At 42.7% G+C, this 22,038-nt stretch overlaps 1 protein-coding gene across 1 annotated transcript in view; it reads left to right on the top strand.

The window, feature by feature from the left end:
- Positions 1-1,086: 1,086 nt before the first annotated feature.
- The window catches only part of LOC110521744 (cadherin-2), an 83,617-nt gene continuing 62,665 nt past the window's right edge, over positions 1,087-22,038 (top strand). Inside the window, exons 1-2 of the mRNA XM_021599575.3 lie at positions 1,087-1,455; positions 12,846-12,984. Of these exons, the coding sequence (XP_021455250.3) occupies positions 1,408-1,455; positions 12,846-12,984 (187 nt within the window). The 5' untranslated portion in view covers positions 1,087-1,407. The remainder of the gene's footprint in view (positions 1,456-12,845; positions 12,985-22,038) is intronic.

Below are 22,038 nucleotides of genomic sequence, written 5' to 3'. Positions count from 1 at the left end.
CTAAAAAGCTCCAGTAATTCGCTCTCAGCACTTATCCTAAGACTAGCCTTAACCCTTACCCTAACCCTTATTCTAAACCTAACCATAACCTTTGCAAGTAGTTGCTTATCAACAGATAGTTTGTTACTAGCATGAGCATCTACAGATGGAAAATCCAGACTATCCAAATAAAGTGTGACCGAAAAATGGGGGGCGACGGGTAGCCTAGTGGTTAGTGTTGAGCCAGTAACCGAAAGGTTGCTGGATCGAATCCCTGAGATGACAAGGTAAAAATCTGTCTTTCTACCCCTGAACAAGGCAGTTAACCCATTGTTCCTCGGTAGACTGTCATTGTAAATAAGAATTTGTTCTTAACTGACTTGCCCAGTTAAACATGCAAATGGCCTCAATGGTGCTGCCTGTGCGCTCAGATAAAATGCCATAGTGGGACAGATACAAAGAATAGTTCTCTATGGCGTTACCAGAGTTGATTTACTGTCTAGTTAGTTGGGTTAGGCGCCTTTCCTTCTAACTAATATAATCCCTCACTCTGCATGTCCGTTGCAAACATCTTGTCTTGCCTCCTCACTGAAGAGCCAGGTCACCCGTGATACAAGTCAGTATTGATGTCCATCGATGTCTGAGGACATCGGGAGATGATGTGGATACCGGCCACTAGGGGCAACAGTGAGTGCTGTTACCTTTAAGTAGGTTTCAGTATTGCTAGACTAACCCTTTCCTTTAACCCTTATTTTAACCATTAAGAGTTAATGCCTAATCTTACAATTTCGGAGTTAATGCCTAAACTTAACCTTAAACACTTCTAAATGTGATGTTTGGAACAACTTTAAAATTGGACGTTTGAGAAACATGGATGAATGTCTAATTCTGACATGGGACTGTGAGAGCTTGTTGAAACTACCACCAAGAGCGCCACTTCACATGGTCATTCATTAGCCTCATTTTTTACAGCTCAATCATAGGCCTTCATTGTTTCACATCAAAAGTCAATTCCTGTACCCAACTCCCTCATCCAAGCATGTTTACCCCTTCGAGAGTTGTGTAGGGTAGGACTAATTTGGTTGTACAAGAGGGGTGTGGTCTGTCATTCTCTGCCGGGAGAGAAGAGGAGAGAGACAGGGCGAAGAGGATCTTTGTGTGATTCCTGCCATATCTGATGTTATCCGGTAGGTAGAGACACTGAGGCCCGTGTTGTCGGTCGGTCCGACTGGTAGCCAGTTAAGTCATTCAGCCTCAGTACCAGACAGAGTGCACTCCGCTCAGCAGCACAGCACAGAACTGGGACGGCGAGGAGAGAGACGAGGCTGCTACATGCTGCAGCTGCTCGTTTACTAGTGAACATTCTCGCATTGATCCGCGAAGAGAGATTGGGGCTTTTCCCAACACATTCGAAGGAGGGATTTAATCATGTTTCGAACCTTAGTCGCGCTGCTGATGCGACTGGCAGCTGTGCAGGTAGGCTACGAAACCGTTTCTTCGGTTTGGTGTAGTGGTGGGGTTGGTTTGTTGGCTATGGGACAGGGGTCTGAGTGACGGCTTGTTTTTTGCTCTATGATGATGATGGTCAACTCACTAGGGGAGACCGGGGTTGGTTGTCACAAGTATTACTCTCATTTGTATTTTTCAGCACCAGTATTCTTTACAGTATTATTTTCAATATTAAGAGAAAGACCAAGGTATTGGGTTGAAATGAGGACCCTTTTTATATTCCAAAGAAGAGTTATAAAGCCACCAAACATTCAGTCCACTTGTGACAACCAGTTACCAGCCCTATTGCAGGGTTGGATGTCACACACCAACAGCCCCATTGTGGGGTTGGATGACACACAGTATGGGGTTGGTTGTCACAATATTTGCTAGTAGCTTATTCCTTTTGTAACATGAAATTAAGCAATATTGCATACAGTCTTATAAATAGCCAAGCCTTTGTTTGATGGAACAATATTCCTAACAAAATTAAGCATTTACTCCGTTAGAATAACATTACATTTTTTTGTACATTTGTGTGTGCACATAACTATTCAAGGATACTCCCATAATTCAAACATTTACAAGTAAAATACCAATAATTTCCTTTGTACTTTCACCTATGAAAAACACAAATTCTCCTCACCTCAATGTTTTGTCATGTTGACATGAATTGACCAGGTGGAGGAGTTATTTCAAAGAATTTCACACTTTTGAACCTTACAAATATTACACAGTGCCATTTAGATTGGGAGTAATTAACGCTGTGACAACCAACCATTGAGACAACCAACTCGGCGTAAGTCTGCAGGATATGGCTGCATTCATTTCCCTCTACATTGCCTACATATTAGGTTGTTGGTTTATATTGATTTTAAACTACACTCTTAGAATTAAAGGTGCTAAGTAGAACCGAACAGTGTTTTTCAGTTTGTCCCTTTTTTGGTGCTGGGTAGAACCCTCTTTGCAGGGATCTGCAAAGAACCCCCTGTATATGGTTCTGCCTCGAACCCTCTATGTAGGGTTCTACCAAGAACCATTTTATCATCTAAAGGTTCTTCCTAGAAGCATCTATGAAGGGATCTACCTTGAACCCAGCCAGAGTTAAGATATCCAACAGAATGACTGCCGGGGTAGGGAAGGTACAATATTGAGACTACCTCAATCATGTAAACTGTAACAACCATTTCAGTAACGTGTGCAATAAATCCAACAGATTGTTTAGAAAACTATGTTATTTATCTTTGTGTAGCATAAAATGTATTAACTAATCAACTTACGTAAAAAAAAAAACACAGATATTACAGTAAACCGAACAATTCTGAAAATCTCCCAGCAATAGAGCATGCTGTGAAATATTATACACGGTTCCATGTAGAACCCTTCTTGCCTTCCAAAGAATCATCAAAGAACCCTTTCTTCCAAAACGGGATCTTAGGATGTTCAAGGTTCTAGGTAGATCCCTATCCCTCCGCAAAGAACCCTTTTACAACCCTTTTTTCTAAGGGTGTATGCGTTAGGATCTTGCTCAAATGTAGGCTAATTGTGCATTCCATTTTGTTAATATTAACTGTTTTTTCAACATGCTTATCTGAGTTTCGGTCTGGCACACAATTTTGCAGTCATAGCCGCTACAGTAGCCTGCACTTTGTTTAAACTGCAGCTCTCCTATGTTATTTCTTTACTGAATTGCCCATTGATTTGCCTAATCACGCTGCACATTTGACGGGCAATAGCTTACTCGGTGAAGGGAATTGTTGTCGTTTTGGAAATATTCCCAATAGCCTCTTAGGGACCGTTTAGTTTACGCTCTGCTCTGTATTCACCCATGATTCATAGCGGTCGTTAACTGTAGGCTTGATCTGTAACCTAGGCTATGCAGGGTTATGGGACGGGTGTAGAAAGGTTGACTTTTCTAGCCTATGCGATGCCATTATGGCTATTTGAGACGATACCGTTAATATTGTGTACTGCAGACAGGTCACAAGGCTGAAGTTGCGCCCGTGCACTAAATCGGATGTGTATTTAGAGATACACTATATCCTAATTTGATTCAGCCCTAACCTAGACACTAAGAAAAGAGGGTTCATCAAGAGTTCTTTGGGAATGGTGATGGTTCTATGTGGAACCATAATTACTCAAAGAACTCTTTGCAGTTCCCAAAAGGTGACGGCTCATTTACATTTTTGGGGCGTAGCGTACGGCTCTTTTTTGTGCAATGGTGAGTGAGAGTGCCATTCCAGTTGATCTAATCTGTTGTGTTATGCCAGTACAACATGTTATAGATGACTATGGCCGGTAGCATTGTTTTGTGAAAGACTCACCTATAGCCTTGTGTCAATAGACAAAGTCAGTGGTCAATTCTCTTCTCAGCAACATCCAGTGGTTCCAGTGCTATCACACCTGATTCAACTTGTCAATTAACACAATCATAACACTCATGGAATTTTAAAGGTCCTGAACAGTCAATCTGATTCCCATGTAAAATAGCCTTTTGAGTGACTAAAATATCACCCATAATATTTTGGGGGGATAGAAATGCTCAAAATGTAAGAAAAATTACTTTTCTTCTCATGGCTAACTACCAAGACATTTTAAAAGACAGGCTGAGTGGGCGGGAAGCGTATATTAATTTATTCACTTTGACTGACTGCTCTTTGTAAGGCCTATGTCAAGAAACTTGGGCGCAGTGTTGCAGTAGAAGTATCTCAAGAAAATGTTGTGATACACATTTATTTAGATTTTGTTTTTATACATCTCCCATTTGGTGTGTCTTTTGTGATGTGGCACTGACGGATGTGTTGACATGACAACTGCGTCAGAGTTTTGAATCTCCCCCCCACACTTTTGTTCCATGCTGACTGAAGATCTAGCTAGCCAGTAACTAGCTAACACCAGACACACATGAAAGGAGAAACATATACGTGTCTTTGCCATAGGTTAATATTGTAAACTTTGAATTATACTTGCTGACACCATACAGTCAAATTATGGCACCAGTAGAGTAACTATCCATCTACTTAAACCACGCCCCTATGCATACATGCCTTTTCCGATGTTAGTTAGGCGGTACTTATTTAAATTAAGTAAGAGAATGTCACGCTACCATTGGTGTATTAAAACGAGAGAGTTATGGTGACGTCACTCTATCCCCTTAATAATCCCGCCTCCTGAATCCAAGTGTTTGACACGGGGAGGGGACCAGTAACTTCATGATCAAACTTTAGGTCAAGCACACTTTTACACTCATCACACACACCTTTTGACTGGAAGGAGAGCGAGTACACATATTTGTTTGACAGTGAATTGTTTTTCACAGGAAGTTATGTTTAACAGGCTACAGTCTATTCCCTTTAATCTTTTTTGTTGTTGTATTGGCTGTATTTACCAACGGTCTGTATAGGTCCAGAAAAATACATCAGTTATTGTCTATTTTTATTATTATATTTTTGCTTTGCCTGAAATTGCTGTCTCTGCGCCACGGATGTATTTCCTATGTCTCTTCCCACGGAGGCTTCCCCATTCAGGGTAAAAAGCAAGCATCTCATGCACTGCAGGAGCTGTACTTATACTATGCTCTCTTCTGGAACAATGTGGACCGACCAGAATTCCGATGGAACAATTGTTTACTCGCAGAGGACCATAGGGAAGAAGTGGCTACTATTAGAAAACAAATTCAAAATTTGCCTAATCTACTTGGGAATGTACCCCCGCCTACCTTCTCCTTCTCTACACCACAGCCTGGACGCCATTCCGAGATGTTGAGAGTATCACCACCATGTCAACACTCCTTGACTTAATAGCCAATGCTTTCCAGGGACCCCTTCCCGAAGAAGTCTCCCACTCCCCTGGGACATGGAGCAGGACCGTTACTTCTGGTGGATTTAGCGGATTATACTGTCTCCAATCCTGCTGCCCAACCATGGAAGCATGTCACCCGCCGTAGGCCAAATGGAGAGAAGTCGCTTGTGGCTAGTTGGGCTTCTTTGGTGTTCGGAAGCTCAACCCAAATCCAATTGTTCAATAGCTTCGCCGTCTTGGTTATGGAGATTCTCGCGCCTTCGTCCCTATCCACCCTCCTTCCCAGGGAGATTCTGCCTCGGTCTATTATTCTCCAAGTTCCCGAGAGGGACTCTGCCCCAGACTCAAAAACATTGTGCTATCCTGGGGCTTGGTTACAAGATAATACTAGGCTGCTTCCTACCATTTTACACCAGAACATGGGAGCTGTCGCTATAGTAATCCATGTGGGATCTAATTACATTAGGATTGCTAGCTCGGAGTGGCTGAAACAGGATTTTAAAGAACTGATTGGAACTCTGAAAGAATCCAACAAGCATCCAAGTATTTCAGGCCCCCAGTGCCACCACTGAGTCGTGTCAGCGAAAGATTCAGTAGTTTGCTGGCACTACATGATTCGCTACGAATCTACTCTAACTCTGTTGGAGTTACTTTTGTGGATAACTTTGATATCGTTTGGAAACAAGAGATACTCTACAGAGAGGATGGGGTCCATCCAAATCATCTTGGTGCCTGGACCCTGGTCTTGCATTTCAAGGCTGCGCTGAGACATTGACTTACCAACACCCCATGTTTCGCTTAGGTAATCCCAACCATAAATTACCAGCATTATCTTCATACTGCATGTTCGCAACAGGTAACCCTCATTGACTCTTGTTTTAGTCTACTTCCTCGCTCAAAGCATAGGCACAATGGTACAGTTCTAGACAATCTTTTATCTATACCATTTCAAACTAGCCCTATGGTATTTTCAAGTAAGGGGTTATCAATTGAGCATAGAATGTTTGTATTAGAGATTCCATCTGATCTGAAATCCTGCAGCTGTGACATTGAACTGATTCATGTAAATGCCAGCAGTTTGATCTCAAAAATGTATTTTATTATAGCTCTGGCCTCTCAAACCATATTTACAACCAACAAGTGCTCTTAGCCAATTGTCTGACTTGTTATCTGACTATGCCAAATCTGATTTATTCATTTTGGTTGATCTTAATCAGAATTAGTTGATGCCAGCTTCTGATTGAGCTAAATCTAACTCAGTTGAACCCGCCCTTTAAACACCCTGAAAAATCTACTCTTTTAGATATTATTTTGACAAATGCCCCTCACAAGTATACAACCAATGGAATATTTGCTAATGAGTTCAGTGACCATTGTCCCATTGCCTGCATAAAACTACCTAAATCTCGCACTCACATTGTTACATGACAAATGATATGAATTTCAATGACAACCATTCTTGTCTGTTCTAGGATTGTGTGAATGGGGGTTGTGACAGATATCTCTGACTCAGATCAGTCCCTACATTATTTTATTGCAGATAAGCATGCTCCATTCAATAAACTAAGTGTAAGGGATAGAGCTAATCCCTGAACTATCAAAGAAACATCAGGTGAGAAATTTAGCTTGGGCTAAGACTAGGCTGACTGATTCTATGTAAAAGCTTAAAAAATAGATGCCTATCCCAGGTTAGAAAAGCACATTCCTCATACAGTACTTCTTGAAATGTATATCTGAGAATCGTGGGAATCCAGCTTCATTCTGGAAGGTAGTCAGATCTCTAAAACAGAACACCATCCCCTCATGACCAAAGCAGGTTATGACAGCCTCTGCTCACATAACAGATAAGATGGACATTTGGTGTGCTTTTAATAACCACTTTGCCTCAGTAGGTAAAGATGGCGCTGACAGATAGGGCAGCTGTGCTTCTAGCTCCTAAGCAACTTTGCAGTATTTATTTTCTGTGTTATTTATTACATTATTATCCCAACATTTTTTGTGGTGTTATTAAATACAACCGGAAACAGCAGAGGGAGCACCCCTCTATCCACATCGACGGGACTGCAGTAGAGAAGGTGGAAAGCTTCAAGTTCCTCAGTGTACACATCACTGACAAACTGAAATGGTCCACCCACACAGATAGTGTGGTGAACAAGGCGCAACAGTGCCTCTTCAACCTCAGGAGGCTGAAGAAATTTGGCTTGACACCTAAAACCCTCACAAACTTTTACAGATGCACAATTGAGAGCATCCTGTCGGGCTGTATCACCGCCTGGTACGGCAACTGCACCGCCCACAACCGCAGGGCTCTCCAGAGGGTGTTGCGGTCTGCCCAAAGCTTCACCGGGGGAAAACACCTACAGCACCCAATGTCACAGGAAGGCCAAAAAGATCCTCATGGACAACAACCACCCGAGCCACTGCCTGTTCTCCCTGCTATCATCCAGAAGGCGAGGTCAGTACAGGTGCATCATAGCTAGGACCGAGAGACTGAAACACAGCTTCTATCTCAAGGCCATCAGTCTGTTAAATTGCCATCACTAGCACCTTAGAGGCAGCTGCCCTATATACATAGACTTTAAATCACTGGCCACTTTAATGATGGAACACTAGTCACTTTAATAATGTTTGCATATTTTGCATTACTCATCTCATATGTATACAGTGCCTTGCGAAAGTATTCGGCCCCCTTGAACTTTGCGACCTTTTGCCACATTTCAGGCTTCAAACATAAAGATATAAAACTGTATTTTTTTATGAAGAATCAACAACAAGTGGGACACAATCATGAAGTGGAACGACATTTATTGGATATTTCAAACTTTTTTAACAAATCAAAAACTGAAAAATTGGGCGTGCAAAATTATTCAGCCCCCTTAAGTTAATACTATGTAGTGCCACCTTTTGCTGCGATTACAGCTGTAAGTCGCTTGGGGTATGTCTCTATCAGTTTTGCACATCAAGAGACTGACATTTTTTCCCATTCCTACTTGCAAAACAGCCCGAGCTCAGTGAGGTTGGATGAAGAGCATTTGTGAACAGCAGTTTTCAGTTCTTTCCACAGATTCTCGATTGGATTCAGGTCTGGACTTTGACTTGGCCATTCTAACACCTGGATATGTTTATTTTTGAACCATTCCATTGTAGATTTTGCTTTATGTTTTGGATCATTGTTTTGTTGGAAGACTAATCTCCGTCCCAGTCTCTGGTCTTTTGCAGACTCCATCAGGTTTTCTTCCAGAATGGTCCTGTATTTGGCTCCATCCATCTTCCCATCAATTTTAACCATCTTCCCTGTCCCTGCTGAAGAAAAGCAGGCCCAAACCATGATGCTGCCACCACCATGTTTGACAGTGGGGATGGTGTGTTCAGCTGTGTTGCTTTTACGCCAAACAGAACGTTTTGCATTCTTGCCAAAATGTTCAATTTTGGTTTCATCTGACCAGAGCACCTTCTTCCACATGTTTGGTGTGTCTCCCAGGTGGCTTGTGGCAAACTTTAAACAACACTTTTTATGGATATCTTTAAGAAATGGCTTTCTTCTTGCCACTCTTCCATAAAGGCCAGATTTGTGCAATATACGACTGATTGTTGTCCTATGGACAGAGTCTCCCACCTCAGCTGTAGATCTCTGCAGTTCATCCAGAGTGATCATGGGCCTCTTGGCTGCATCTCTGATCAGTCTTCTCCTTGTATGAGCTGAAAGTTTAGAGGGACGGCCAGGTCTTGGTAGATTTGCAGTGGTCTGATACTCCTTCCATTTCAATATTATTGCTTGCACAGTGCTCCTTGGGATGTTTAAAGCTTGGGAAATCTTTTTGTATCCAAATCCGGCTTTAAACTTCTTCACAACAGTATCTCGGACCTGCCTGGTGTGTTCCTTGTTCTTCATGATGCTCTCTGCGCTTTTAACGGACCTCTGAGACTATCACAGTGCAGGTGCATTTATACGGAGACTTGATTACACACAGGTGGATTGTATTTATCATCATTAGTCATTTAGGTCAACATTGGATCATTCAGAGATCCTCACTGAACTTCTGGAGAGAGTTTGCTGCACTGAAAGTAAAGGGGCTGAATAATTTTGCACGCCCAATTTTTCAGTTTTTGATTTGTTAAAAAAGTTTGAAATATCCAATAAATGTCGTTCCACTTCATGATTGTGTCCCACTTGTTGTTGATTCTTCACAAAAAAATACAGTTTTATATCTTTATGTTTGAAGCCTGAAAAGTGGCAAAAGGTCGCAAGGTTCAAGGGGGCCGAATACTTTCGCAAGGCACTGTACATACTGTATTCTATTCTACTGTATTTTAGTCTATGCCGCTCCGACATTGCTTGTCCTAATATTTATATATTCTTAATTCCATTCCTCTATTTTAGATTTGTGTGTATTGTGTGTATTGTTGTGAATTTGTTCAATATTACTTGTTAGTGTCATGCCCTGACCTTAGAAATCCTTATTTATTCTCTATGTTTGGTTAGGTCAGGTTGTGACTCGGGTCGGAAAATCTATGTTTCCTATTTCTTTGTTTTTTTGCCAGTGTGGTTCCCAATCAAAGGCAGCTGTCTATCGTTGTCTCTGATTGGGGATCATATATAAGTTGGGATTTTCCCTTTGGGTTTTGTGGGGTGTTATTTTCTGTTTAGTGTCTGTGCCTGACGGAACTGTTCGCTTTCGTTTTTGGATTTGTTATTTTTGTTTGAGTGTTTCTTGTAAATAAATATCACTTTCCGCGCTGCGCTTTGGACCACTCTTCCTTCCACCGACAACGAGCATTACAGTTAGATATTATTGTACTGTTGGAGCTAGAAACACAAGCGTTTCGCTACACCCACAATAACATCTGCTAAACATGTGTATGTGACCAATAACATTTTGATTTGATTTGAGGGCCACCGATTTGATAAATTAGCTTCTGAAAACTCTGATTCCAGCTGAGGGAGTTCTTAATGCACTTCGAGCCAAGTCGCAGAGAACGATACATTCCCAGATACACATTCCTCATTTTAATTTCAACCATTGGATGTCTATGATATGCTAAGTGCCTTATTGAAAATGTATGTAAAAAAAAAAATCGGCGGAGGCTGACTCCCTTGATCCTTTTTGCTATAGCTTTCTGACCCACTTATCATTAACCTTAGAATCATTAACCTATGTTTTTAACTTGACAATTGTTTCTGGGGTTATCCCTAAAATCTGGAAGTCCTCCCCGTACACAAAGGCAGAGATCCTTCTGAATTGGATAACTACTGTCCAATTTCCAAGCTATTTTGCCACGCCAACGTTTTAGAGTCCCTGGCCAACTCTCAGCTGAGAACTTTAAACTTCTCATTCTATTCTTAATGAGCACCAATCTGGTTTTAGACCTGGACATAGTACTGTCTCAGCAGCTGCACTTGTCTTAGATTATGTGCTGTATTGTTTAGACCATAAAACTATTTTCTTAGATTATGTGCTGTATTGTTTAGACCATAAAACTATTTTCTTAGATGATGTGCTATATTGAAAAAAAGTGGAGATTTAAGATTAGTTTATTTTCTAGAAATACATCCAGCCTCATTTTGGATTGTTCAAGCAACGCTTCTCCCAGTACTTGATTATGGGGATATAATCCACATGCATGCGGCAGCCTCTGTTTTAAAACCTTTAGATTCAGTCCATTATTCAGCACTGCCTTCTTTTCACTGGGGACCATTTTTGTTGATATCACTGCATTTCGTATAGTTCTGACTACCAGAAGGGCTTAAAATTGGTTACTTTTTGTATATAAAAACGGTTCTCCAGAGACTCCCCCACTACCTCAGCTCAGATATTAACTGGAGATCCAGCACTTGTAATACCCACTCTCTACACTGGCTGGTTCTGGAGGTCCCACGGGAACAAATCCTTTTAGTTTTTATGCCCCCAGCTCATGGAATAGTCTTCAGGCAACCTTGAAATTAGACTCGCTGGCCCCCATTGGACAGTTTAGATCGAGTTTAAGGAAGGTCATATGTGAGAGTTGTGTTTGTTTTGAATAATCTTGTTGTATTTATTATATTGATATTATTTATTGTATGTTCATGTTCACAGGGCTCCCTTGCAAATGAGACCATGTTCTCAATGGTGACCCACCCTGTATACATATGAAGTCAATGAATGTATAAGCAACAGTCATTTTTTCGTACTTTGGTCATCATACTTTGATCTGGTTTCATCCAAATATCATCACATTTGATTAAAAACATGATTTTGATTTTGAAATGGTTCTTTATACACTCTTAGAAAAAAAGGGTTCCAAAGGGGTTCTTTGCAGAGGGATAGGGTTCTACCAAGAACTGTTTTGATCAGAATAACCCTTTTTGGATGACAAGGGTCCTTTGTGGGGCAAAGGGTTCTATCTAGAAACTTTAACATCCTAAAGAAATCTCAGTCGACCAACAGCCTATCGACCAAACAATCGACCTGTCGACTAAATGGGGTCAGCCCTACTACCCAACCTATTTGGTTTTGCATCTTCATTGCATTAATGTATTAATTTAGAAGAGTATGAGAGTGTTTGAACCATGTTTGGAGATGTTTTATGTTAGAAATTAGGCTACGATAAGCAACAGATATACAAATAAATAGAGACAGATGAATGATTTGCAGAGAGTTGGCAGATTTGAGGTTTTGATTAGAATTGAATAGAATAGGCATGAGATGAATGAGTTAGGTCACATCATGGAAAGGTCAAGGGTTACAGCTTTTTGACACACACATCTATGATGTGAGCTGGTCTGGTTTGTTCTCGGCTCATGGTTTCCCCATGATAGTGCTCTGCCTTCACACCGATGTTTCAATACTTCTGAAATACCCTATTCCTCCATATCTTCCCTGAATGAATCACTGATCTGAAAACAATCTGGTAGGTGAAAGCAAGCAAGGGGTTCCAAGACATAGCTTTCAGTTGTGTAGCCATATCAGATCTGTGATCACCATGATGGTGGAGAAGAGGGAGGGTGCGTTTCTGAAGTGCTGTATAGGGACTGCATCCCAAACGGCACCCTATTCCCTATGTAGTGCACCACTTTTGACCAGAGCCCATTGGTAGTGCACTAATAGGGTGCCATTTGGGACGCCGACAGGAGGTCTTTCTCAGTCTAATCATACTACCTGCTTACCCTTACACTCATTACTTCAATCACCAGCCTGAGTGGACTCTTAACAACAACATATGTAATTGTGCCGTTCTGTGAGGGGGGTAGGGCGGAGGGCATAGAGAGGTAACTAGATATTAGTTGTCTGTCTGCCGCTGGGCTAGGCCCCTCCTAATGTGCAAATACTGTTGCTGTTATGTCTCTTTTATGCAGCCTATAATATATAATATATTGCATTTGATGGTGGTTATTATGTCACTTCTCTTGCCTATTATGATAGTTATTAGTGGTTATTACATCGTTGTGAACTCTTTTAATATAAGCTACTCTGTAGACACTTTTTTTCAAAGCATTTTACAGTGCAGTGAGTGCATACATATTTAAGTATGTGTAACCTATCCAGGACTATATTGATATTTTTTCTCACACCCTTCTGTTCTTCCTCTCTGTTCTCCAGATTGCTGTGCAGGGCGGAGGGGCCGTGGGGTCATTGCCATGGAGGCAGGGATCGTTGCCATGCTCACGAGGCTTCTCCCAGGAGGAGTACAGTGTTGCCGTGGACGAGGAGCTAAGAGAGGGACAAGCACTCCTCACCGGTACACACACACACACACACACACACACACACACACACACACACACACACACACACACACACACACACACACACACACACACACACACACACACACACACACACACACACACACACACACACACATACACATACACACATACACGCCTTACTTTACCACAAGGGCTGGCGATTCAAACAACAACCTAAAACTCTGGGTGGGGATATTATTGGAGAGTAACCTAACATGATATGTTTTGGGAGTAGCTTCATATTATGTTTGGGTGATATTTGAGTCGTAATGTTTTTAGCTGCGGCCAGGACTGAGGGTTGGGTAATCAAATCAAATCAAACAGTATTTGTCACATGCACTGAATACAACAGGTGTAGACTTCACCATGAAATGCTTACTTAAGAAACTTAAGAGTTAAGAAAATATTTATTAAATAAACTAAAATAAAACAAATAAAAGAGAAACTATAAAATAACAATTCTGAGTCAGGGTACCGAGTCAATGTGCGGGGGTACAGGTTAGTTGAGGCAATTGAGGTAATTTGTACATGTAGGTAGGGGTAAAGTGACTATGCATAGATAATAAACAGTGAGTAGCGGCAGTGAAAAAAAGGGGGGTGGCATTGTAAATAGCCCGGGTAGCCATTTGATTAGCTGTTCAGCATTCTTATGGCTTATGGGTAGAAGCTGTTAAGAAGCATTTTGGATCTAAACTTGGCACTCTGGTACTGCTTGCCGTGCGGTAGTAGTGAGAATATTCTATGACTAGGGTGGCTGGAGTCTTTGGCAATGTTTAGGGCCTTCCAGTGACACCACCTGGTATAGAGGTCCTGGATGGCAGGAAGCTTGGCCCCAGTGAAGTACTGGGCCGTACGTACTACCCTCTGTAGCTCCTTGCGGTTAGAGGCCGAGCATTTGCCATACCAGGCGGTGATGCAACCCGTCAGGATGCTCCCGATGGTGCATCTGTAGAAGTTTTTGAGGATCCGAGGACCCATGCCAAATCTTTTCAGTCTCCTGAGGGGGATTAGGCGTTGTTGTGCCCTCTTCACGACTGTCTTGGTGTGTTTGGACCATTTTAGTTTGTTGGTGATGTGGACACCAAGGAACTTGAAGCTTTCAACCTACTCCACTAAAGTCCTGTCAATGGGAATGGGGGTGTGCTCGGCCCCCTTTTTCCTGTAGTCCACGAAGTCTCTGACCTCCTCCCTATAGGCTGTCTCATCGTTGACTGTGATCAGGCCTACCACCGTTGTGTCGTCGGCAAACTTAATGATGGTGTTGGAGTCGTGCTTTGCCACGCAGTCATGGGTGATTAGGGAGTACTGGTAGGGACTAAGCATGCACTCCTGAGGGGCCCCCGTGTTGCGGATCAGAGTGGCAGATGTTTTGTTGCCTACCTTTACCACCTGGGGGCATCTCGTCAGGAAGTCCAGGATCCAGTTGCACAGGGAGGTGTTTAGTTTCAGGGTCTTTTGCTTAGTGATGATCTTTGAGGGCACTGTGGTGTTGAACGCTGAGCTCTATTCAATGAACAGCATTCTCATGTAGGTGTTGCTTTTGTCCAGGTGGGAAAGGGCAGTGTGTAGTGCAATAACGATTGCGTCATCTGTGGTTCTGTTGGTGCGGTATGCAAATTGGAGTGAGTCTAGGGTTTCTGGGATGATGGTGTTGATGTGAGCCATGACCAGCCTTTCAAAGCATTTCATGGCTACAGACGTGAGTGCTATGGGTCAGAAGGTTTTTAGGCAGGTTACCTTGGTGTTGTTGGGCACAGGGACTATGGTGGTCTGCTTGAAGCATGTAGGTATTACAGAATCTCTCAGGGAGAGGTTGAAAATGTCAGTGAAGACACTTCCCAGTTGGTCAGTGCATGCTCAGAGTACACGTCCTGGTAATTTGTCTGGCCATCCGCCCTTGTGAATGTTGACCTGTTTGAAGGTCTTACTCACATCGGCTACGGAGTGCATGATCACACTATCGTCCCGAACATCTGGTGCTCTCATCCATGATTCAGTGTTGCTTACCTGGAAGCGCGCATATAAGTAATTTAGCTCGTCTGGTAGCCTCGTGTCACTGTGCAGCTCGCGGCTGGGATTCTTAGCATCTGCATCATCTGACCACTTCCTTATTGAGCGAGTCACTGGTACTTCCTGCTTTTGTTTTTGCTTGGAAGGACAGAATTATGGTCAGATTTGCCAAATGGAGGGCGAGGGAGAGCTTTGTACGCGTCTCTGTGTGTGGAGTAATTGTGGTCTAGAGTTTTTCTTCCATCTGTTTGCTCAAGTAACATGCTGGTAGAAATGAGGTAAAACGGATTTAATTTTCCCTGCATTAAAGTCACCGGCCACCTCTGGATTTGCCTTTTCTTGTTTGCTTCGTGCCAGCATCGTTTTGTGATGGTAAATAGACAGCTACAAAAAATATAAATTAAAACTTTCTTGCCGAGCAAAACCTCGAGACTTCCTAATATTACATTTCATGCACCAGCTGTTATTGACAAATAGACACAGATCGCCACCCTTTGTCTTACCGGAGGCAGCTGTTCTGTCTTGCCGATGCACATATTCTTTTTTTACTGGAACAGCCAACTGTATGTTATCCATGTCGTCGTTCAGCCACGAGTCGGTGAAACATAAGATATTACAGTTTTTAATGGCCCGTTGGTAACATAAGATATTACAGTTTTTAATGGCCCGTTGGTAACATAAGATTTTACAGTTTTTAATGGCCCGTTGGTAAGTCTTGCAGTCAGTGGGTGGAGTATACACTCTGCACTATGCAACAATATGGAGGAGTGTTTCATTACAATCAGGAGGTGGAGGATTAGGTGAGTATTAGGGGAGGACGTGAGGGTTGGGGGCAGTGGGGTGGAAGGGGCTGAAACCATCTGCCTCGTCACACACACAGTGGGTGTTTTCCCACACACTCATTCACACACGCACACTCCACATACAAATGAAACACTGTGTGATAAATTATATTCATCTTGTCAGCCTGTATCTATCCTCTGATCAATGACCTTTGTGTGTGTACAGACAGGATGACCCACCCGGGGTCTCACTATTTTGTGTGTGTGTGTGTGTGTGTGTGTGTTGTTAATACTAGTGCCAGAGGCATACAGAGGCAGACCTAGCTGTGAGTCTGTCTGTTCAGGATGGTTAATTCAGAGTGTATTGTGCTACCTGTCCTGTTGTCGTCTCTAGTCTGTTGGCTATTTATTTTATTTACTTTTCCATTGGCTCCTGTGAAACTGACTTGTGTTCTGACTTTTTATGCTAGTGTTCTGGCAGGGTGCCATGGTAAAACACAGAGAGGGAGAGAGGAGAAGGAAAGCGAGAGAGACGTGTGTGTGTGTTTTACAACGTCACCTGTGCTAAATAAGCTTTTGATTGTCCTGCTGAATCATTTTGTTGGAGATTAGCCATTAGGTTGTATATACACACAAACACACACACACACACCAGGAGGACACCTTATTGGTTTGGTTGTAGTTTGAAAGGCCAACGTTCAAATTTGTGTTTTGGTTGAAACCACCATTGTTAACAGAATCAATCCAGTACGACCATGGTTCTCTTTGTCTCAGAGGGCTTCCTGTATCCCAAATGGCACCCTACTCTGTACATGGGGCCCATAGGGCTCTGGTCAAAAGTAGTGCCCTATGCAAGGAATCAGGTGCCATTTGGGACATAACCATGATACAGATGGCACAGCCTGGAGATAAATTCTTCCTGTTTCCTGCCTCGTTATTTTCTCATCCAGGAAGTCTTGGAATCCCTTTGATATTATTATGTGTGAATATTACCTAAAAAAGAGGGGTCTGGTCAAAAGGGTGTCCTAAGTGATGCAGCCCAACACTTGGTTTAGTGTTGGAGAAACTGTGTCAACCAATCACAGGGAACTTACAATGAGAGGAGGGGGTGGAGGCATCCTTTATCTGTTTCAAGTGGGGGAAAGGCTTTCAACAGTTAAGTCACGGAGTGGTGTGTGTGTGTGTGTGTGTGTGTGTGTGTGTGTGTAGTTCTGCATGCACCCAGTGTACCAAAACAGGACAACACTGCAACACTCACAGTGCAACAGACTGAGAGACAGGATAACATGGCAGTAGAGTGTTTGACCATGCCTCTGACTGAGTGTGTATTGAGTGTGAGTGTGGGTGTTAGTGCATGTGTGTGTTACCTACACTATATTGTAGCATGCTTAAAAACAGGAGAAGGTGACGGAAGGAACAACACACAGTGCGCTGTAAACCCCAATGTGCTGTCATTACTCAAAACGTTTGAGGAAACCCATTGCACTTAATACAGGACTGGCCACCCCACATAGCCTGGTTCCTCTCTAGGTTTCTTCCTAGGTTTTGGCCTTTCTAGGGAGTTTTTCCTAGCCACCGTGCTTCTACACCTGCATTGCTTGCTGTTTGGGGTTTTAGGCTGGGTTTCTGTACAGCACTTTGAGATATCAGCTGATGTACGAAGGGCTATATAAATACATTTGATTTGATTTGAGTTACTTAAAGTGGTTTTGTAGTCATTACTCAAACTGATAGTCAATGAGTCACTGTGACACCCCCAATATGCCAAGCCTCCAATATAATTTCTGAGTGTGCCTTGCCTTATCGAGTGAATTGTAGGGTTACCAGCCATGACTGTATTTATTTGTGACAGAGACATGGTTGTTAAATTAGTTTATTTTAATTCCTGTGGCCTTCACCAAGGGAGTTCCTAGGTGAATGTTATCATTGTGGGTAAAGTCTTTACGACAATACTTATCTAATATGGCCTTATTTTGAGGCCTGAAACAGTTTACATGCCACATCAGGCCTGCAAGTAGATTGCAAAATTCCTGTAACTTCGACAAAACTCCAAGATTTTCATAAAAATCCTGGTTGAAGGATTTCAATGAATCTTCCAACTGGGGTTTTTAGGAAACTTGGGAAATTTACTTGGGAAATGCAACCCTACCTGCAACTCACATTATGTTGGCTTGATGTGTGAAGTGTGATTGCTGTTGGATTCCAGCCAGAGTTAAGATAAATAAACATTCCAACTGTTGGCTAACTGCAACCTGCATTCATAGTGATTGTAAGAGCTAGACAGACTGCAAGGAGACTACCTAAGCCATTTAAACTAAAACAACCATTTCAGTAGTTTAGAAAAATGTATGTTATTAATCTTTGTGTAGCAATAATCACTCACTCAATGTACATGAAAAAAACACAGATATGAAAAACAATTCCCCAAAAGATCAACCTGCAGTAGAGCATGTTGGGAAGAAGCATATATTTGTTATCATAACTTTAAAAAATGTAGTTGATATGACTTCTCATTTCATGTTGATTCAGTACCACATAAACATTTTTAACTTAATTAACTTTGAGTTCAACTTACTAGAAGTATTTGAGTTAATGTCTTGGGGTTTACAGTGTGAGACAGAGACAAACAGATAGCAGGACAGACAGTCACATACAGGCAGGCCTTCATACGGACAGACAGAGAGTGACAGGGACAGAGAGATACTAACATAGAATGAGGAACAGACAGAGTGAGTGACACACACACACACACACACACACACACACACAGAGAGAGAGTGACAGAGACAGACAGACAAATAGAGGGGTACAGGCGGCTGGAGGCTTAGTTAATTATTTAATTGGAGCAGGAGGAAGAGAGTCAATTATTAATGAAGGGATGGAGAGAAGCAATAATTCAAATCAGAAGGAGGGGGATGGAGGGTGCGATATATGGTTAAAAAGGTGTTAGGGGTGGAGAGAGGAGCTAGGCTGTAGTAGAGGTTAGGTAAGGGACAAAGAGAGGATTAAGATATGGAGAGATAAGAGTGAAAGAATAGAAAGAGAGGGATGAGGAAAGTTCATAGATGCTCCATGTATGGGCCACATCCTACGGTCTTTGTTTCCACGTCTTCCTGTGATTCTCTGTGGTTGCTGCTTCTAGTGGTGATCTGGCGTTCCTGGCTGGTGAATAGGTTATATCTCTGTTTTGCTGACCCATGATGATCACTGCTGCCTCATAGGCTGGACTATCATTCTCAGCCTGGCCTCAGCATTAGCTAATTGAGCGGTCTGTATTAGTTATGGGGCCTGAATTGGAGGTTTGGCTCTCCTGTAGGTTCAGCGTGTTTGTTTTGGCATGGTGGTCAGCCAGTGTTGACTCTCTGGTCAATGCTGACTTTCTCTGAACCCTTCCCTGTATGGGGAAGCAGAATCATTGTCACGTCGTGTATGTAGGTGGCAGGAAAGTCAATCACAGGAGAATCAAACTTGGTATAAATGGAGTATTTTATTAACTTAAAACACAAACTCCAAAATCAAAGTCCATAATAAAATAAATATGGGTACAAGAACCCGTCGCACACCAATCCATAAAACATGAACATAACAATAAACAATCTCTGACAAGGACATGAGGGGAAACAGAGGGTTAAATACACATAATATAATGAATGGGATGTGTAAGGTGTGTAAGAAGACCAGACAAAACCAATGGAAAATTAAACATAGATCGCCGAGCACCACCCGAAGAAGGAGAGGCATCGACCTCGGCAGAAGTCGTGACAATCATTTGACCACAACACTCTTTAGAAATAGGCATGTGGGAATTTTGGGGCTGTTTTTGGAGTTGTTGTGGAGATTAATGCTTGATGTGACCATGACTGTCATTGTGATTCACCTGATTACCCTGGTGACAGAGACTAGGGGTAGGCTGACTCGAACCATGCTCATCCTTCCCAGTAATGGAGAAGTGTGCATGTGAGAGAGAAAGACAGAGATTTTTTTATTTTTTATTTAACTAGGCAAGTCAGTTAAGAACAAATTCTTATTTTCAATCACGGCCTAGGAACAGTGGGTTAACTGCCTATTCAGGAGCAGAACAACAGATTTGTACTTTGTCAGTTTGGGGATTCGAACTTGCAACCTTTCGGTTACTAGTCCAATGCTCTAACCACTAGGCTACCCTGCCGCCCCTATGGAGAGAGCGAAAGAGTGACAGACTGAGCGAGATAGAGCGATTGTATTACGGTCAGCTAGTCAGTGTGTTGTGCAGTGGCATCCTCTCAATTCATTCACACAAATACACACATGTGTAAATTCCACACACAACTGCACTGCCTCTTGGGAATCAGAAGACACTGATTTGATTCATGCTTGACCTCACTATCTCCCTTCTTTCTTTTCTCTATTTCCTCTCTCTCTCTCTCTCTCTCTCTCTCTCTCTCTCTCTCTGCTGTCCCTCTCTTCTCTGTGTGCGAGATTGTCCCAGTTACGCTCAACCCCATTTGCCACTGTCTCTGTCTCAGTGGCGTAGCGCAGTTTCGTGCACCCCCCCCCCCCCACAAGGTCCATACATTTTGTAGTTTAAAGCAAATTCATATTTTTTTGTTATGGCTTATGACATGTTCATATGCTATCTGGGGGGCCCGACCTCCAGGGGGAACCCAAAGCTTGGGGGGGTTCACTCGCCTTGCCTGGGCAGCTGGGGTGAATGCTACACATATTTTGAGACTGGAGACAAAGATCTCTCTCTCTCTCTCTCTCTCTGAGAGAATGGAGTAGTATGTATGTGAGGCATAGTGTGTGACACGTGTTAGCGTGGGTAGTAGGAAGTGCTGGCGCAGGTCTTCAGGGGAACTAGCTAACAGAGGAGGGAGGGGCTCCTGTCAAACACAATCACTCCACATGTCTGATTAGAGGACTCGACCATCTGCGATCAATGAAAACACATCCCTCTTTTCTCCCCTCTATCCCTCCATATTTTCCCCTCTCTCCTTTGAGACCGTTTCCTAGTAGATCAACAGCCGTCAACTTAAAATCCTGTTCTATTTCCTTCTCCATCCCATCATATACTTTCTCCTCTTTCTTTGTTTTCCTCTGAGACTTGCTCCGTGCTCTCTCCCTGCCCTGGGCGGTTTCTGTTTTGAGGTATAATCACAGCGGTTGGTTTGTCAGTGGTTGAACCGCACTAGAGTGATAGGGAGGTCCCAGTGGTCTTTTCACGGTCAGTGAGAGTTGATGGGAGTGCAGGAGACGGTTAGTGACCGCAGAGCTACCACAGAGCAGAGCCAGTTACAGTTCAGCGTTCACCATGAACTCTACTCAAAGTACCATGCACAACAACCAGGCAGAGAGTGTGTGTGTGTGTGCATGTAAGAGGGGTTTTGTCTTTGGACTGGGTCTGGTTCTTATTATATGTCTGTGTGTGTGTGTGTCCGACTTACTGAGAAACACCAGCCGTGCCACGCAGACCTCTACAAGTATCTAAGGAATGCCAGTCAGGGGGAGTGAGGATCAGGAGTTTGGCTCGTTGGTGCACTATGATGACCCTGTGTGTGTGTGTGTGTGTGTGTGTGTGTGTGTGTGTGTGTGTGTGTGTGTGTGTGTGTGTGTGTGTGTGTGTGTGTGTGTGTGTGTGTTTCTTCGACTTCATTTTCATGTCCATAGTCCTCTGTCTATCTCTGTTCCTGTTTTTTCATTACCTCCTTTTTTGGATAGATCCTGTGTCTTAGAGGATCATGAATGTTTGTGTGGCTGCATGCATATGTGTGTGTGTGCATGCGTACGTGTGTATGTGCGTCTGTTTGTGTGTTGAGTGTGTGTGCCTTCGCGAGCAATGGTGTGTGCAGTGCAGCTATTGTCTGTCTGTCTGTCTGTCTGTCTCTGTCTGTCTGTCTACTCTGAGTATCTGTCCTTATCCTTATTTAAACTCCTAATGTGACTTACTGACCCTCTGAAGGTTGTGTGTTTAATGGCGAGAGAGAGAAAGAATATAAGGGAATTTCCTCTCACTGTTTTCCAAAAGTGCAGGAAAACAGTGAGCGGACATTGCTCTTTCCTCAATGTATTTGATTACATTTTTGTCCAGCTCCTGTGAATATTTTAGATGTTTGTAAAAACCATCTCCTTTCCTCTCCACTGCTTCTCAGCTCCTACCATATATACTAAAATGCAGATATGTGATTTGTTTCAGGAAACTAGGTGTATGTCGCACGTCACTACTTCACAGGAAAGACATTTGAACGTAATCATTTATTTTCTATCAAAATGTTG

This window comes from Oncorhynchus mykiss, chromosome 4 (genome assembly GCF_057628025.1).
Source record: "Oncorhynchus mykiss isolate SJ-2025 chromosome 4, ASM5762802v1, whole genome shotgun sequence".
NCBI lineage: Eukaryota > Metazoa > Chordata > Actinopteri > Salmoniformes > Salmonidae > Oncorhynchus > Oncorhynchus mykiss.
This window is presented reverse-complemented; position numbering and strand designations above follow the sequence as displayed.